This window comes from Ascidiella aspersa, chromosome 6 (genome assembly GCF_963924565.1).
Source record: "Ascidiella aspersa chromosome 6, kaAscAspe10.2, whole genome shotgun sequence".
NCBI lineage: Eukaryota > Metazoa > Chordata > Ascidiacea > Phlebobranchia > Ascidiidae > Ascidiella > Ascidiella aspersa.
In genome coordinates this window covers 4,351,503-4,370,090 of record NC_139452.1, presented here as the reverse complement: position 1 = coordinate 4,370,090, position 18,588 = coordinate 4,351,503, and the positions used below count along the sequence as shown (strand labels likewise).

The 18,588-nt window shown below is 31.7% G+C and overlaps 1 protein-coding gene across 2 annotated transcripts in view; it reads left to right on the top strand.

Annotated features, from left to right (window-relative positions):
• LOC146139255 (TOG array regulator of axonemal microtubules protein 1-like) overlaps window positions 1–18,588 on the top strand; it is a 31,268-nt gene that overhangs the window by 8,277 nt on the left and 4,403 nt on the right. The window contains exons 8-21 of one of the 2 annotated variants that reach the window (XM_083393017.1): window positions 1,141–1,270; window positions 1,938–2,106; window positions 3,013–3,078; window positions 4,171–4,266; window positions 5,921–6,058; window positions 6,574–6,649; window positions 7,059–7,153; window positions 9,022–9,233; window positions 9,636–9,734; window positions 11,254–11,393; window positions 13,577–13,697; window positions 14,204–14,368; window positions 17,479–17,643; window positions 18,050–18,181. In XM_083393017.1, coding sequence (XP_083249143.1) covers window positions 1,141–1,270; window positions 1,938–2,106; window positions 3,013–3,078; window positions 4,171–4,266; window positions 5,921–6,058; window positions 6,574–6,649; window positions 7,059–7,153; window positions 9,022–9,233; window positions 9,636–9,734; window positions 11,254–11,393; window positions 13,577–13,697; window positions 14,204–14,368; window positions 17,479–17,643; window positions 18,050–18,181 — 1,804 coding nt within the window. Of the gene's footprint in view, window positions 1–1,140; window positions 1,271–1,937; window positions 2,107–3,012; window positions 3,079–4,170; window positions 4,267–5,920; window positions 6,059–6,573; window positions 6,650–7,055; window positions 7,154–9,021; window positions 9,234–9,635; window positions 9,735–11,253; window positions 11,394–13,576; window positions 13,698–14,203; window positions 14,369–17,478; window positions 17,644–18,049; window positions 18,182–18,588 lie in introns of both variants that reach the window. The other variant, XM_083393016.1, reaches the window with a different exon arrangement.

Below are 18,588 nucleotides of genomic sequence, written 5' to 3'. Positions count from 1 at the left end.
AACTTCAATATTGCTGCAACATGAACAACTTGTTATTAAAACAATATTCTTAAAATTTGTTTAGCTTGTGGTAAATTTTGAATACAATATGTTTAACCCCAATATTTTTGACCAAAACCTGTTTGGTAGATTGATTTAGCGCCCCATTCGTCAGAAATCAGTGCAGTTCTAAGCAAAAAGGTCTACGACAATCAGTGCATTCAAAGGATCAAAAAGTCCGACTTTTAGACTTTGAGGTCTTGGACAATGCACTAATTTGCATTAACAAATGTGCATAAGAAGATTAAGTTTAACAATACTTTACCCAACCAAACCCAAACGCTAACCAGCGCCCTAACCCAAATAATGTGCGATAATTTAATAATTATAACGCTTCAGGCCCCAATACCTCAATTTGTGACGTAATAATCTTAAATGCAATGGACGAGAAACCATCTTATGCCCATCCGAGTTTGGGCTTTTTTCCCCAGCATTTAAAGAAATATTAAAATAACGCACATTATTTGGGTTAGGATTCGGGTTAGCGTTAGGGTTTAGGTGGGTCAAGTGTTATTAATCCTATCTCATATTTTTTGTTATCTTTTCTGAACTTTTAATGAATATTTTTAATTTATCTACGCCGGGAGTTTACCTTTAGTGCATTGCCAGGACCTCAAGGTCTAAAAGTCTAGACTTTTCTGCCATTGGATGCCCTGATTGTCGTAGACCTTTTTGCTTAGAAATGCACTGATTTCTAACGGATCGGGTGGATTTAGCATAAACGGGTCATTTTTGTTTTATTTTTTTTTATAATTTTTTTTTCTGTTATATCCGTATCTATTAAATTACTTCGCCCAGATATTTATGCTTACAACCTTTGATGAAGTTGCTTTTCACAATATTAATACATAAATTAGTCAAATAAATAACAATTTTAAATTGTAGTTGTTTGATCAGATTTTTATTCTGATTTTTTTTTTGTGATATTTGCAGTAGGGCAGAACTTGCTATACAGTTTTTATTAAAGGTTCAGTTCTGAGATATACCAAACAAATATAAGTTTGTTTCTTTTCAGAACTTTTAGTTGTAATAATGGCCTAAATACAGCACAGTCTAGACATTTTTGTAAAGCTCTATTAAATTTCCAATACTGTTAACCAGGTACTCGGAGCGCAGTCTCGATTACTCCATTAAGCTGGACGATGATGCAGATTATTCCCTTGAAGACGACAAATCGAAACCGTCGTTTAAATACAACCCAAACATGGGAGTAACATTTGACAGCAAGCCGGTATGTCTTAGGTTTTATCGCCATCAGTACTAGCATTTACTTGATCTGACTGTACAGCCTGTACTTACACCCATTTATGTAACGAAAATAAGGTGGATTTTCAGCAATCCATCCATAGGGTATGTCATATAATTCATCCACCCACAATACATGGTTAGAAAATATATCACATTTACAACTTATCGTTTGCCTTAGTGGTTATAATTTTACTCCGACTGCGCAGCCCTGATGGTAACAACGATTACACTTTTTAACAATAAATGCTCCTGTAATATCCTGAAAGGCTTAGTTAGAATAACCATATATGCACCAATGTCTTGCTTGCAATCAAAATCAGGTTGTAATTTCTTGATATCTTAAATGAAATTTTACTCTCAAATTGTTTCTATAGCTTAAAATGGTTTTCCTAATTTTTTTATGACTTTTTTTACATATTTGAGTTGTTTAGCATTGTTGGCCAATTGAGTAAAAATCTAAACAACTTTCTTTATCTAGATTTTTGTTTTCTGTATGAGTTGACCTATACTTCACTTATTTTGATTCCATATCCCTGTCCCTTTTAAATTATGAAGCACACACGCAAGCATACACCAACACCTACACACTAATCTTCATATTTATTTTAAACAAATATGTTGATTCTAATCATAATTGCTCATTTTTTCAGGTAAACTCTGACGTTTCAGTGGTAGGTGTCGGTATGGGAAGAAATGGCAGCAGCTTGAGTGAAAGTCCCAGTAATATCAGTCAACTGTCCTCTGCTAGTCTTGTAAGTTCCAACGGTGGAACAAAATCCCCTTCCAGTCATCACATTGATAGAACAAAGAAACCAAGAGGTGATTTGATAGTTTAATACACAAAATTATCTTAGTTGATAGTTTAATACACAAAATTATCTTAGTTGATAGTTTAATACACAAAATTATCTTAGTTGATAGTTTAATACACAAAATTATAACTCTTTTTGAATATATTTAGCAAGAGTTTAAGCTAAAAGATAATTTTGCTATTTCCCTGGATTTTAAAAGCTGGCCAATATTTGATGGTTTACCAAAATTTAAATTTATAATTACCTGTAATTTTTAATTGTTTTATAAAAGGATTTTGCTAAATTATTAACATTTAAATATTTGTTGTGTTATTTTCTGCCAACTGGAGAGCTGTCTATAAATAATTAATTTAATACCCCAAAAAACTTTTATTTTTTTTAGGAAAAAAAAACATGATTGTTTTGATAATGTTTTTAAATTGTTATTAAAGTCTTCTATTTTAAAATGTAGATATATATACATGAGGAATTTTGTAAAAAAATCCCAAGTTTGACATACACTTAAGTCAAAATTGTGAAAAAATAAAGTTTAAAATAATTAAATTTTTTTTAATTTTATGTTTATAATGTACATGTTGTTCGTGTTTTTAAATTAATTGTGGTGTACATGGCAAGCCTGGGTTTGGCACAATTAAGTTAAAAAATTTCCCAAGTTTTCGTCATGTTCTAAGTAACTGTCATATTTGTAAGTTAGCTGAAAGACATACACCCTGCCCTAAATAAAATAAATCCACATTTGGCTATTGTTGTTCACCGAAATTCTTACCAATACACACCTACTTAACATAAAAAATGTTTTCCGAACTCCTGCCATTCAAAAACCCCCAGCTTAGACCTTTGTGATTCACCCGAGTTACTTGACATTTTGCTGTTTGTATAACTTCTTACCAAACATCCATGTATTATTAAACAGGAGGCCCTACCAGCCCATCAATCCAGTCACACAGCTTTGAAGGTTCATTCAACATTCAAGGAAAAGGTTCGTAATATTTGATGTAGCCCATATGAAGTTAAGCCATTAAGTTATGTGTGTTTTCCAACGATAACAGCACACATATTAAGAAGATAAATGTCAATTTAATCCTTAGTGCTGAATGATTTAGTTAGTAATTTTGAAGTCTGGTGTCTTACCTTAAAATTTTTGCTTAATAATTTATTAAATTTGTCCAAGTTTAAAGTCTGATCATTTTACCTCTCTTTGGCGCATTTTAAGATTATATTATTTTCCAACGAATGCAGCACATATTAAGAAGATAAATGTCAATTTAATCAGCACTGTTAAATGAATTTAGTTATAAATTCTAAGCTCTCTTGGTGACTTACGGAAATTTTACTCAAATTATTAAATATGTCCGTTTTTAAACACAAAATCTGATATTATTTAACTTTTGTTTGCCAAATTACAAGATTATGTTTTTTCCAGCGATAAACCAAACATTTTTAGAAGATAAATGTCAGTTTAATCCTTAATGCTTACTGAATTTTGTTAAAAATACTAAGGTCTCTTGGTGGCTTACCTTAAAAGTTTTACTCTATAAATTATTAAATTTGTCCGCAAAAATATTTGAACACAAAATGTCTGATATTAGTTAGCTTGTGTTTGCTTAAATTAGAAGTTCAAACATGTTAAACTGTACCGATCAGTACAATTTTAAACTATATACTATTTTAGCTGGCCATTTCAAAGAAAAATAAAGTTTTATAAAGACATTTGGGCGCTGGTCTAGAATGCTACCACTTTTTAGGAACAGAACGAGTTGATAAAATTGAAATTGCAATAAATAAATAAATATGGGAGAATAAAAATAATAAAAATACCTCACCCAGCCAAACCCAAACAGTAACTCCCACCCGCAATATAAACCCCGGACGAAAATGTTGTAGGATTATAGACCAGCGCCTATATTTGCATAAATATATGACATAAAAAAAGAAGGGAATATAAATATAGTAAAATGGGCATGCTTTTTAGCAACTGTGAATGTAGCATAGTGGGTGGTTAAGTGGATAGAATACAACCGATTTGTTTCAATTTTTCATTTGCTTGAATTTTATTTGTTTTGTAAACCAGGTGTATTCTCCCCAACTCCGTCTTCAACTTCACTTAGGTCAGAATTGGATTCTCCGGTTATTGAACGTAGTGCCAGGGAAACTACAAAAACATTAGGTAGGCTGGGATTTGCCTCTACATTTAAAAAATTACCTTTTTTTTATTTTGCTTTTGTCAGCTTATCAGTGACAAAACTTGTTCTGCATCTTAAAATTTGCTTTATTTTTTTTGAAAGTAAGTTATGTGATCTGAAAAAAAAGAGCAGTTTTACTCACTTGTAAGTTTTTTGACACAATTTTTTCTTCAAAAAAAAAAAAAAAACTTTTCAAAAAAATAATGTTATTTTAATATTTATTATATTTAAGTTATATAAAATCGTGTTTTGCCTGTTTTTAGAAACTTAAGATCAGTTCAATTGTTTTTGAATAGCATAGGAATTATTATTAAATAGTAAAATGATTACCTCAAAAAACACGAAGAAACACAAGCCATAGACATCAAATAACTCTTTTTGTCCAGATTTTATTTTATTTTTTATCCTAAACTTTCTTTAGTTTTTATTCCTACTCTTTGAAAGGTATAACTTTTAAAAACAACGATAAAAGTATGTCATTCAAAAAAATTAGTCAGAGACTTGGGCCTGACGCTTTTTAATTAAAAGATAAAAATAATAAATAATGAATAATGGTAATCTGATAATAATAAAAATAACCAAAAACAGAGAAATGAATTCTTCATATTGCCAGGCACACTTTTAAAGGGGATCTTTTTGATTAAAACTGTTCAAACATCTTGCGGCGAATATTGGCACGGGCCTTGAGCACAACAAGTGTTTAGCAAAGAGCAAAACCAACACTTGAAATAATTTTCTTCCAACCGCCTTTCCTTGAAGTTTTGCCAACCCAATAAAATTTTGAAAAGCTGAGTTGCTTATCTTGTTTTGCGCAATCTTTTTTTTTTTTTTTTTTTTTTTTGAAAAAGCATTAGTCCCTGAAGTGGGATGACCACTATATATTTAAGCATTTGTCCATTGGCATGTCCAAAACAATTTGATTCGGCAAATATGTGTTGTAGGCGATTCTACAAGAAAGGTAATCATTTAAAACTATGATTTGTAGAAAAATATTATGTTTTGTTTATAGTTTGTCTTTATTTGGTTGAGTTATATTGATGAATGTTTTTGTTTAATTAAGTTTACAGAGTTGCCATAAAGCCTTTGAATCTTTTTTTTGTTATTTTCTCCTATCAGAGTTTATTTACTTTTTACAATAAAGACCAGGAAAGTTTATGTTTGTTTACTTTGTAAAATTTCTCAGAAATGGAGCTTGCCAGAATGTTTGTGAATTATGTACAAATAGGCTAAATTATTTTTTTTAAAGGGTATTTTCTATTCTGAAAAAAAATATTAAAAATCAGTAAGTAGTGTATAAATCATCCAAACATTTATTAATATCAATGTTTAAACTAGATTTAAAATTCAATGTACTCTGAAGATGTGTGTTTTTGAGCTTGACAAAGCCTAAAAAATCCCCTATATTTAAGGATTTACATTTGTACCTAAAAACAATACATTTAAACCTTAAAGTATTTTTTCAAATATGTAGCATGCCATTATTTTTGGTTAAACCTTGTGCTTTTTATTCATATTGATGAACTGTAACATTTATACACATTTATGTACACCTAGGATACAGTCTTTCAATGAACTCAATTTAGTGGGGGCCAATTAAACTACCAATAAATACTCAAATCCTTGTATATTTTGTTACAGATGGCGTTTTGGGGAAATCAGTTCCGCCACAGGATTCCTTGCAGAAGAAGAATCTATCCTCAAGTTCGTTTTTCACTCACTACAAGGAAAAAGAAACTTCACATTTAAAGCAAGACAGGAGCAGCCCAAAAATTTTAGGTTAGTTTTATCTTTTAACTACATTAGAGATAAATGGGAAGGCGACAAACCAGAATAACTTTTTAAAGTGCAAAATTAAATGTGATATTTTTTACACTGTTAGACTTTGCCTTTTTCCAGTAACATACCCTATTAATTTTCTATTTATTTTAGTTCAGAAAATGTAGTTATTTAATGAGGGTTGCCCACAAATTTACCTTGTTTGTGTCACTTTGTTTAGTATATAATTAAAAAAAAAATAGGCCATTCTTTTAATACATTTTTCACAATATTTTTCACAATTTCCATTTTTTTTTTGTTTTATTTCGCTTTAATTTTAATACTCTTATTTATGTACTGGCCTTAATGACTATGATTCACTCGATAGAATGGATCTAATAATTGTTGAAAACTCTTGAAAAAGTCATTCAGGGGTAACCTTATTGTAATTACACTAAAAAGGTATTTCTTTATGTCAATATAAATTTACTGTTTTACAAACCTATTGGAAAGATTTAATAACTTTTCCTTTTTAGATTCAGATCCTGTTTCGAAAAGTTTCCCATATTCATCACCCGAACGTTCCCCAACTAAACCTCTGGCAGAAATAAGGTTTGTGTACTCTGCATTATAACTAAAGTACCCAGCTGAGCTTTATATTACTTAACTGGCTCGTAAAATTCGGGACTCTTTTGTTTCCATCCTGTTGGTTACTTCAAGTTGACAAGTTCACAATGTGCTTTCTCAAATAAAAAAACTTTATTATTCTTTCACAACTGTTCTTGTTTGTGATGTTTTACTGTTGCTGTAAAGATTTTTTGTTTGTATGTCTTGGTGTTGTAATTACTACAGAGCGTGCATTAGTAAATTACAATCTATATACAATATATGAATAAGCTTTTATTATAGATAGTAAATCATTTGACAGTTTTTGTACAGTAAAAAGTTTGTACTGATTTAAATGTTAGAATTTATTGACAGTATTTTTTTAAATTAAAACTTTATTTTTTTTCTTGAGGAGTGCTAAAATCGACAGTTTAAAGAAGAAACCATCGTTCAATCCAAGTAAAATGGAATTCTCCCAATCTTTCAACGCACCAAGTCAATTCAAAGCCGGTTAGTCAAACTTTTTAATTTTTGTGTGTCTTTGGAAAGAATAAATTTCTAAAAATTAAAAAAAATTAAAACCAAATTTCTGAGAAAGAGTGGCTGACAGACTGAGTTTAGTCTAATCTAAATTTTTGTTTGTGCTCTTTTTCTAGTTGGTTATCAAGGCATAAGCATTACAAATTTAAATTAAATTGGACACCTAATTTATTGATTAAAATATAATAAGTTAGTTTCTATTTGTAATTTTTTTCTAATTTTATATGATGTAGCTTTTTTTTCAATTTCATTTTATCAATTTTGTACTACTAGTTAATTTTTTCCCTACTTCATGTGATATATATTTTTTTCATTTTATATAGTTAATCTTTCTCTTAATTCACATAAATAATTGCAGATGATAAGTTAATTTTTTTTTCGAATTTCTTACGATTAATTGTATATGATATAGTTTGGTTTGTCTTGCTCATGTAGAATACTTTTGAATTACTGAATGTTCCATATCTTGTTTTATTCCCCACCTACCTTTGTTTACTACACTCAAACATACATTAAGCAGGGACACTTAAATAACAAGTCACTTTTTATTTTTATAATTTTTTTTCCAATTTCATATGACCATAATACTAAATTTGATATGATCTTTTTTTTCTATTTTCATATGCATATATGTGGAACTTGGATATGTAGAACTTGGATATGTACAACACGTTAAATTCATCTAATGTTCCATATTGTTTGATTCCCCACCTAGCTTGTTTGCACTCAAACATACATTGTACCCTAGACCTTGGTTTTTAACCAAATACCAACACACTGTGTGTTTATTCAATAGATCCATTTGCTTATATTGAGGTTCGAATGAATGGAATGCTGTCTGTGTATTCTTTATGATGAAATGACTAGGAACAGCATTGTTGTTTTGTACTGTCTGGCTTATTCTGTTTTTACTAAGTTTCTTTTTGGTCATTATGAACTTATCCTTTTACTTGTATTTGGAATAGTTTCCTTCAGAATACTTTTAACCACTAGTATCCATTATTATACATTTTAGCTGAAAATTATTAGTTTATTAAAAGTTTTATAAAAACTCCATAGCCTACCTTTTTTCATTTGTTGATAACAATATTTGTCTAAATCCAAATGTGAAAATCAGGTGGCACTGTTAAACATTAAAATAAAGACACTGTTTTTCATAAATAACAACAATTCTAATCAGTTTCCTAACTTAATTAAACCTTAGTAAAATCACAAACCAAAAATATAAACCACAACAAGAAGAAAATGAAAATTATAAAAATTGCGGCATTCATATTAGGCTGACGTATACTGAAGTGTATCGAGGTGGGTTTAGTTCCTTTGGAAATTGATCTATTCTTGGTTGGCTTTAAGGCAAACCATTTGTTCTTTATGTTTAATTTTTTTGGAGCAAGAAACATAAATTTTGTTCTTATAAGTTTAATATCATAAAATGAAGTTGTAATTTCTCATTTGGCCAAGATAATAATTGGTTTACTTATTTTGCTTTAGCCAATTTATCTATTTTAATTTTTTCGCTATTTTGCAAAGACTAATTTTTTTAGACTCCTTCATTTAGGAAACTGGTCGCTTAAGATTTGTTGTTATTCATGAAAATCCAGTGTTTTTCTTCATTAGGAAATGGCTGAATGTGAAATTTTTGTAAAAAAATAAACGCTAATAAACTATTCAATCCTAAAATTAAATTGTATTTTTTTAATGGTGATTAAAGAAAATCGGACTGTAACCATTTTAAAACACACTCACCTAAACCAAACATTTTAAATTATGTTTCTACATTTTTTGAAGCTTGTCATATAATTCAGCTAAAGTCATATTTTTTCATTTTATTAAATTAGCTTCATCATCAACATCAGTGTCATCAGCTGGTGCCACCAGAACTCCGTTAGATAATCCCGAGCGAAACCTCACCGATGCGATCAAACTCATCGGCTCATCGGACTGGGAAGCAGTTAACAACGGATTGTCGATCATTTCACGACTCGCAATCTACCATCCAAACGTGCTCGCGTCAAGATTTCACGACATCCTTGTACTTCTCACAAAATCTGTAAGTGTTGTAAATGTCGTAACTATTTGTGAAATGTGGTTTTGTTGGCAAAATTATAATTTTAAATGTTGTTTGATTTACATTCTCCTGTTGTTATTTACCAAATATCTGATAAATTTCAAACTGTTATTAAACAGAAAACTTATACGTAATGATATATATGCAAAAAATACATAAATTGCTGAACATAATACATAATTTTGGAATAAAGTATACAAGAGTTAACAACTATTAACTACTTTTCATTAAAGATTTGCCTGGTTTTTACCAAAAGGTTACACAATGCAGTGTTTTAGCAAATCCATAGTTTGATTTTTGTATTTTATGCATCTTTTGTTTCAAGATATTTCAGCCAATATTAGCCACCCACGAATTTTTAACTTCTAAAATTTGTCTCTTCAGGTTCACAACCTTCGATCTCAAGTTTCACGAAAATGTGTGAGCACCATCTGCGACATCTACAACAACCTTAAGCGACCAGTGTTGGACACTAGCGTAGAGGTCGGTATCAATGTTCAACAAAAGATAAGCTTACGTTTAACACCAAAACCTTGTCTATTTAACCAGTGTTTCTAACACCATGGCTAACAACCCAAAATGTTGCGTGGCTGTTATATGGTTGGGTCACCGACTATAGTAGTTGTCAAGCTTAGATTTATCGAGATGCGTACTGAGCAAGTTAAATTGAGAGAATTGTGGAAGCAATATAAAGAATCGAGCCGCTAAAGCATCGATTTTCTGTTTTTGCTTTATATTTGCGTAGCTGCAAAATTATTTACAAAATATATGGGAAAAGCAAATTTCAACTTGAAATAGTGGGATACCTTTTACTTCTTGTGTAATATCAGATTTGAAACTGCTTTAAATGAAAACCTTTTTACCTTGCCAGTGAATAAGAATAACGTAGTAAAAACGATTTTTTTCAACAGGTCTGCTTTTTACCAATCTCAAGCACTTCGTAAAATTATGACATTATCCCAGCTTTTAAAAATTTTAGTGTTGTTGTTATCATGGAGTCTTTAATCCACCAATAATAATAGTGTAGGAAATGGGCACATTGCCATTCACAAAACGTTGTTTGAGAAAGCGGAAGTCTTTTGTCACCTTACACCCCTGTGATTATTCTTCAGACAGATACGTGATACTTGTAAAGGCTTCTTGTGGTGAATAATTATCCCCTTATCCAAGCAGTTGCACCTTTTATGTTCATTTGTATTGTTAACTATTCTCTGTTAACTAACTAGCCCGAAACAGTAAATAACATTCGTTTGATAGTGGAAATGACGCGTAAATTATAATGCGTGTGTCCTCAATACTTTCCCCATGTAATTTGCTTGCTTTTTAACAATCTTGCTAAAAACTTGACCAATAGCATGATAAACTTGTTTTACAACTTTCATCTCTCAAATGATAGTGATATAAATTTTTATTTTTATTGTGTGATGTAGGTTTGTTATGCCTTTAGTTCATGCCTCTGTACTTACAGCAACTGTTTTCAAATCACTAGATGGATTTAACTCTTTTGGTCAAAATTTTTAGTTTTTAGATGAAAATCTGCTCATAAATCAGACGAGTTTAATAATTTGAATAGTTAATCTTTTTATTTTTATGTCAATGACTTGACTTGAAGTTGACTTGCTCTAATAATGACTTAACTGGGACTTGACTTGGGCAACTGATGACTTGGATTAATACTTGTCTTGTCAGTTTTTTAAAGAGTTGACCTGGTCTTGACTTATTTCACAAACGACTTGACTGGGACTTAAGTCATTTAAACATAGATTTGATAATTATTGCCCAAACAATAGTAGACTGCATGTTAACATTATGAATAAATCGTTGTTAACTTTTGATAGCATTTAATTTGTATTTGTCTGGAAAATCAAAGTAACTTCCCTGGTTGTTTCATTTAAAAAAAAAAAATTTGATGGTTATTTGATTTATGCAAAATACTAACAGGTAAGAATTAAAAAAATTAAAATTTTTAAACTGAACATAAGATGTTGAATTGCAATTACAGATTATGATCCGCGCTCTGTTGACGGAGTCGGGAATAGCAAATACCTTCATGAAGGAGGAGATTAACAAAGCACTGCAAAGCGTCATCACTTCAGCCACACCCACTAAGCTCATTCCACCGTTCCTAACTGTTGGTCAAAGGTGGGTGGATAGTTTACATAAAGCACCTGCTTAGCCAAGGGCATTGCCTTTTTGACATTTTTTTAAGAGATTACTTTTTAGTTAAATGATTTGGGGTTGTTTTTTCGGCCATGTTTTTTGGTCTTTCCGTTTTGGCATTTGGTTGGTCTGTTGATTGAAAGTTATTTTTATATTCTTGCAGCATTTAAAATATTGGAATGTTTAATTTTGTGCATTTTAAACCCATATCATTCAACCAAAACTAAAGGAATTATTGTTTGAAGTCAACGTTTTCACCTGAAATAATAACGTAATCTGATTTTTGTCAGTCAGTTTATTCGCAATATTTTTTTAAATGCTGCCTTTTAATTAAACAAGTTGCAATTGGTTACACTATGAACAGATCTGTAATGTAGCTTGGTCAAAGTTGATTTTCTCTACTTAACATGCTTTACAATTTAATTTCAACTTAATTTTTTTTTTGTTATTTATATGGGCCGAAAATTTATTTCCGGGTCATATCTTGTTTTTGCCGTTATTATATGGGCCGAAAATTTATTCAGCATTTTTTCGGGCGACCAATTACTTTGCGATAAGCTTCGCCTAATAATGAAGTGTCAATAGGGTGTATTTACCGCCGCAAATTTAAATGCGAAATCTTAAGGCAGTGTACGCCTCTCTGTTAGCACCTGTTGTGCATGTTGCTCCAACCAACATACCAATATCAGGCCTAAACAACTAGCAAAACTTTCGATTTAATAGTTTTCGTATTAGGCACATAATAGTGCGTTTCATATTGTTTGAAACGACAGATTTAAAGTCTGTTTTAACAGTGATTGCTCAGACCAAGCCATGGTAAAAATTTACCGAGAATAAGTTTGAAAACTATTGCGAACCATAGGCGTTAAACCATTTTTAGTCTTTAGGAGAATGATAATGTTTGCTTTTCAAACACGTAAGCTGGCCAAAATGTAATAAAATGGCCATACACATTATCTACGTAAATTCTATTTATCAAATATATGTTTCGATCATTCCCCAAATACTACGCCATATTTGAACCCCTTTCGCATCAAAGTGGGGAAGTTTTCGGCCCATATCTGTTTTTGCTTGCAGAAACAAGTTAAGGAAAATGAAAAACAAAATATGAAATATATAATATAAAATACACAATACAAATATTAAAAAATAAAAAATAAAAAATTAAAATTAAAAAATGAATATGAAAAAATAAAAATTGAAAAAAATAAAATCAATTTAAAAAAAAATTAAAACAAAATAAAAATAAACACTAAGCCCTGAAAATATACCCCCTGACAAAATATGCAACAACCGCACCCCCGTCTAGTTTCTTGTTATTTTTTTTCACAAATCGTTTAAAAATGTTGCACCCATAAACAATAAGAATATGTAGAAAACAACCAAAAAATGACACGATACTTTTCAGCATTTAGAAATATCTGTAAATTAAACCAAACAAAAAAAATACGCTGGGAATTTGAACGAGAGATGATAACAATCTTACAAAAAAATTCCTCTCCCCATCAAGAAAACGAGACTAAGTTTTTCATCATTGTCTTTTATTTGTTGAAGGATTCCACGCCCTATTTTAATGTACCTATTGTTTGCCAAAAGGGGCAGACGTTAGAAATTTTGTTTGTTGTCTCGGCAAATGGCAATATTGTTAGACACGCCCCATTCGTTTGCATGGGGTGTAATATAGTATAATTTTTTGTTCTTGTAACTTAGCAACATTTTACTTAACATAAAAAATTTAATCATCAATAGCGTATCCAGGGGTTTTGAGAGTCCGAGTTTTAAATGGAATTGGGTCAACTATTTTAAGCTAATGCGAAACTAAAGTCAAACACAAACTGGTGCCTTTTCGTCACTTTTTTTTCAACTGGTTTCGATCGTAAACGCACGGAATTATTTATCCATAGAGCACCTTTCTCTATTAATTTTGGACGTAAAATTGCAGTTTGCGTTAAGCGTCTTCCCTATTTTATGGCGCCATTAACGTCAGACGGAAATTATGGGAATTCCCCAAGTTAAAAATTCGAGGCCCAAACTTTGGATTTTTTGATACGCCCCTGCCCCTCTTTACCATATCTAGTACTGGCTTCTAGTTAATAATGTACTATTTTACTAAAAAACTATGTTTTGTTAAATTTACCCGTCTTTAACTTTTTTTATTTTTCTAGGCACAAAAACAAGACAATCCGCAAGACGACAGCACACTGTTGTTCCCAAATCGTGGAGAAAATGGGGCCCGGGAAGGCATTGAGTGGAGTGAAAGACATTACTGACAAACTGTTGGATGCTGTAAGTTACCTAAATTGTAATTGTTTTATAACTAGGACGTTTTCACGAATAAATAAAAATATTAAAAATTGATTTACGTTTTTTTGCATAAAAGTTTTTTTTTTTAGTTTTGCTTGACTGTTTGAATTGCCACATAACATTTATATTAAAATGCGCCATTCACGTTTTACAGCATTTTTGGTAAAATAGAACAAAATTTTGCAGCTTAGTGTTTGTGTATTGAAAAAATAAACGTTTTTTCAATCAAATAAAGAGGCTCAATTTTTTTCATACAATATGTTAAAAGTTATTATGATTTTTCTTTCTTTTTGGGAATTAGTATGCTAATGGTATACTGAGGTTTTTTCAGTAAAAATTTAAAATCAGTTTTTCCGTCCCATAGTAATTGTAAATTTCTACATAAAAAATGTAGTTTCTTTCACAAAAAGTAGCTCCCTGGTAATTAAAATCGACAACAAGGTATTGAAAAATCGTTGCGATTTACAATTTTTACCCCCTTTCCTCAGGTGTCCACCTTCATAGTGGATAGTTCACCTGATGTGCGTTACTACGGACGCTTCATCATTAACGACCTGATGTCGCACCCGGACTTCAACGCCTGCCTCGACAAATATCTCCCCAAAAAGAGTGCTCAGGAGATTAAGGACAGCGCCCTTGCGATACAACAGAGGGTAAAAAACTACAATAACATTCACATATATTTTATAACATTCACCTATATAAATTTTGCTGGAAGAACACTTGTACAATTGAAACAATGCCTGGTAGCAACAGCATATTCATACACATAAATATTGTTGCTGATTTAGCTTAAGATGGGAGAGGTGATATCTCAATAAAAAAGCAGTATTTTTTTATAGCCTTAATAAAAATTAATTTATGCCACCTATTATCTGTAAACATGCTTTAAAAAGTCTCTCGTTTTTTCACCTAATGTCCGGGGGACAATTGTTTTCTGAAGCACGGTTGAGCGAAAGCTTGGCGAGATTTAGTACAATTTGTCTTTTTATAGTGCTACCTAATTTGCACTATTTGTTTGTTTATAACAGTGATTTAAACCGGTAGAACACTAGTGTGCAGTTTTGGAAAATTCGTTACGTCAAAAACAAACGGCAACGTTATTTAAACTTTATAAGTCAGCAGTTTCAATTATTCCTCTCTTTCTATTCGAAGCAAAAAAAATCATAAATCGCTTTTCTCACATTACAATTAATATGATATACGGGTTTTATTCTGGTAAAAAGTCAAATAATCCTGACAAATTGTGAATTGTGCGTTTATACGTTTTAATTTTTTTTTTGTAGTTTTTTAAACTTTTCGAAAGTAGTTTTGCAGTATTTTGAAAACACAATAGTTTATTTCATCTTTATTCTAAAAAATGGAATTTAAACTTGGCCCTAATAAGTTTTTTAGTAAGGTTTGATGTTTATAGGGATCCTTTTTAAGGTTATGTGACTTATGTCATACGTGTGTAATCCGTTTCCTTAATATTTCATCTATAAATTCACGACAATCTAAGTTATGATTGAAAACTGAACATCAAAACGGTTGGCCACTCAATTCGATTGCTTGGGGGGGGGGGGGGGGGGGGGGGTGTGTGACGTCATACAGGCTTGAGTGTATATTAAATAATCGCCTTTCTTGATCAAGTGTTTGATGCCCACTTGTTTAAACATTGCTTTCGTTTTTTTGTTAAGTAAGGCCCTTAGGATTTCAAATGACCGTCAAGTACTTGTAGATGCTTCGAGTGAAATGATGACGTTTTTTTATGGTGAAATTGATAAATAAAAGGTGGTTGTTTTTTAAAAGTATTTTGCCCAGACAGAATATGTTAATTTTCATAAAAAACTTTGAATCGGTGTGAAATCGCAAAAAAAATATTAATTAATTCTTTGAAATGCCGTTCTTGCACTTATTGTACGTAACAATTTTTTTAGTAATAATTTAAAACAAAATGAGGGCAAATATCTATCTAACCTTTTTTTCAAACGACATTATTTTGTCCCTTGCAAATAAATTCAGACAGTGTCATTAAATATACCCCAGCTTTTCTTATGACGCAACTGCAAACTAATTCTTTTATAAGTTGTTAGTGAAGCAATAGATTACCCTGGTAAAAATGGCTTTGGTCTGTTAACTAGAATAACTTGAAACAATGTCAGAGTCCGTTATTCTAAAATTGGTTCCCAAACTTTTTCGAATGGGATAAACTTAGGTTTTGTAAACACCTCGCGTCCAAAGACACGAAAAACTATAGTATGATATGTCAGTTTTTGCAAACTGAATATGTAAAAAAGAAGATATTTCCTCGCCCTAACAACCACCTCTTGCCATCCTTTTTTCTTTTCGCTTTACCAACACAGCTGGTTGTTGTTTTTCCCAAGACTTGGGTAGCAGGATGGTCCGGTTTTCTATAGCACTATGGCCTATTCCTATAACTTTTATCTTGTATATTTTTAACCTGGTCGCGTAGTTTGTTGCTCTTGGTTCTACGATTATTTTCCTATGACTTTTAATTTCTACCACCTGGTTTACGTGTTTACATTATTTTGTATTCGTTTTTTAGAGACTGATGATGCCGTGATTGGCGAAATATATTTCTCTTTGATAAACTAGAACCTATAGTGACTGATTTTGACTGAGACAAGAAAGTCTTAAAGTATATATGTTAGTTTTTATTGGATTTTGTCGATTCCTATTAAAAAGATTAATATGGTTTGATGGCGTTTTACTCCACTGACCTACTTACTAAACTATTCAGCTTTCATATTGTGTCGTAATCAACTAAACCTGCCTTGAACACATACATGATTTGTTGGAGGGATAGTGCCCTGGAAGCGCCAAAACTTCTTACGATGCAAAAGTTTAGTTTAATAAGACGAAATGTAGGGAAATGTGTGTAAAACAGGGGTGTCCAACTCAAACATGCCGACGTGCCAATTTTTATCTTATAACTTTTTCCCGTGCCAAAGTTTCGTAACCGAACCAATTCTTTTTAATTATAAAAGCGCTTTTTTACCAAAATTAAGAACGTATATTTAAACTTGAAAAAAAAAACTGTCTAGTAGAAATGCGCATCACTGCATCAAAGTGTCTCTCGTTGAGCTCACTTTTGTTTCTTCACACCAAGCTTAATAATATTATGTGAATGCTAGCCTCCACACAGAATAATGTTACTATATCAAAAGTAATTGTTGGTTGTCGCGATTACCGCGATTGTTTTATATTGTGAACAAACAATGGCAATATAACAAACTTAGGCTGTTTAACAAACTTAGTATTTTCTGACAATTGGCTGAATAACAAATTGAGCTTTTTGGGCAATTGGCTAAATAACAATTTTAGTATTTTTAGGGAGGGCTTGCGTGCCATTTTTTATTAGGTCGCGTGTCACATTTGGCACGCGTGCCGCTTGTTGGACACCCCTGGTTTAAAGCAATAATTTAGTCTATGATGGAATGAAAGAAACTTGAATATAAAGAAAAAAGTTCTTAAATTAATTTACAACAGTCTAATTTTTGGCAGATTTCAATTGTGCTTGTGCGACCCATGTGGGGCAAGAGCCATAGAACCACTCAATAAGATGTTGAAAAACTATTATATGAATAAAAAATATCAAAAATAAATAAATTGGTCTTAAAAAAAGTTAAAGCAATATATAAATATTTTACGGTAAAATGTCCTCCATGAAGAAGACTAGAACAGCCATCAAACCCTAGTCGTCACATCCACCATTTTACATCTAAATTCGCCGAAGATGAAAGTGTGTCTTCTTCCTCAGGGTCTCGGCTCCTCCAGTTCGAAGGGAGGACGTCGTAACCTCTCCACCACCAGGATGAGCGGATCCGCTCCAGGAGCACACCACCGCCTCTCCGAGCACTCCTCCCAAGCGTCATCCAGTGCTCCTGCCAGGAGGAAAGCTGGGTCAAGGAACTTCTCAGATCTGGTAAGCGTTCAATGAGAGATGCAAGTTACACATATGTGTGTTCGACAACTGTTCCTAGTATGATCTGTAGATATAGACCGATATACCGGTTTACCGATATATTGATATCAGTAAATTTTCGAGTAATATTTAGTATGAAAATATGAACGTTTTTTCCTGCAAATTAACTCAATTTCCGCTAAGCAGTGTTAAGAGACCGCAAGTGTTTCATTTAAATACCAAAAAGTTGCAAGTCCAAAATTTGGGAAACCGCTGGAGAAATTTGGGGAAAAAACACCTTAAAAAAAACACTGGGTATCAGGCATCGGTCTGGCAAAAACGTTAAAAATCGGGTTTCGGCACCGGTCCGAAAAAATGATATCAGTCGATCTGTATATTACTAATTTAACAATTTTAACTTTGATAGGACCACGAAGAAGTGAAGGTTCTGTGTTACGAGCTGAGCAAAGGTTCTTTCGAGGAACGCAAGAATGCCGTCGCCACATTGCTCAGTAAAGCTGACAGCAATCCAGCTCTCATAGAGGAACACGTTATGAAGGTAAATATGGACCTATGTAATGCAGGCTGGTTAACATCCACATAATTTTCTAACTTTTAATAACGCCACTGCTAGTTGATACATTGGAGCTATGCACACTAGCCTACTGTTGAAAAGAAGTCATTTTAAATCACCTTCGTCCCAGTCGAGTCATTTCTAAACTAATTTAAGTTCAAATCAATTTTTTGAAAAAATAATAAGTTTAGTTGCCCAAGTCCAGCCCCAATTAAATCATTTCTAGAGCAAGTCAACTTTAAGTCATTGATATAAAAATAAAAGTTAGGTCAAGTCATTTAAAAACAGTGGCTTCGTGCATGCCTAGTTATTACTTAATATTTAACTAAAAATCGCTACATAATAAAAAAAACTATATCTAAATAACCCCAAACTCAATTAAACTGATCGTC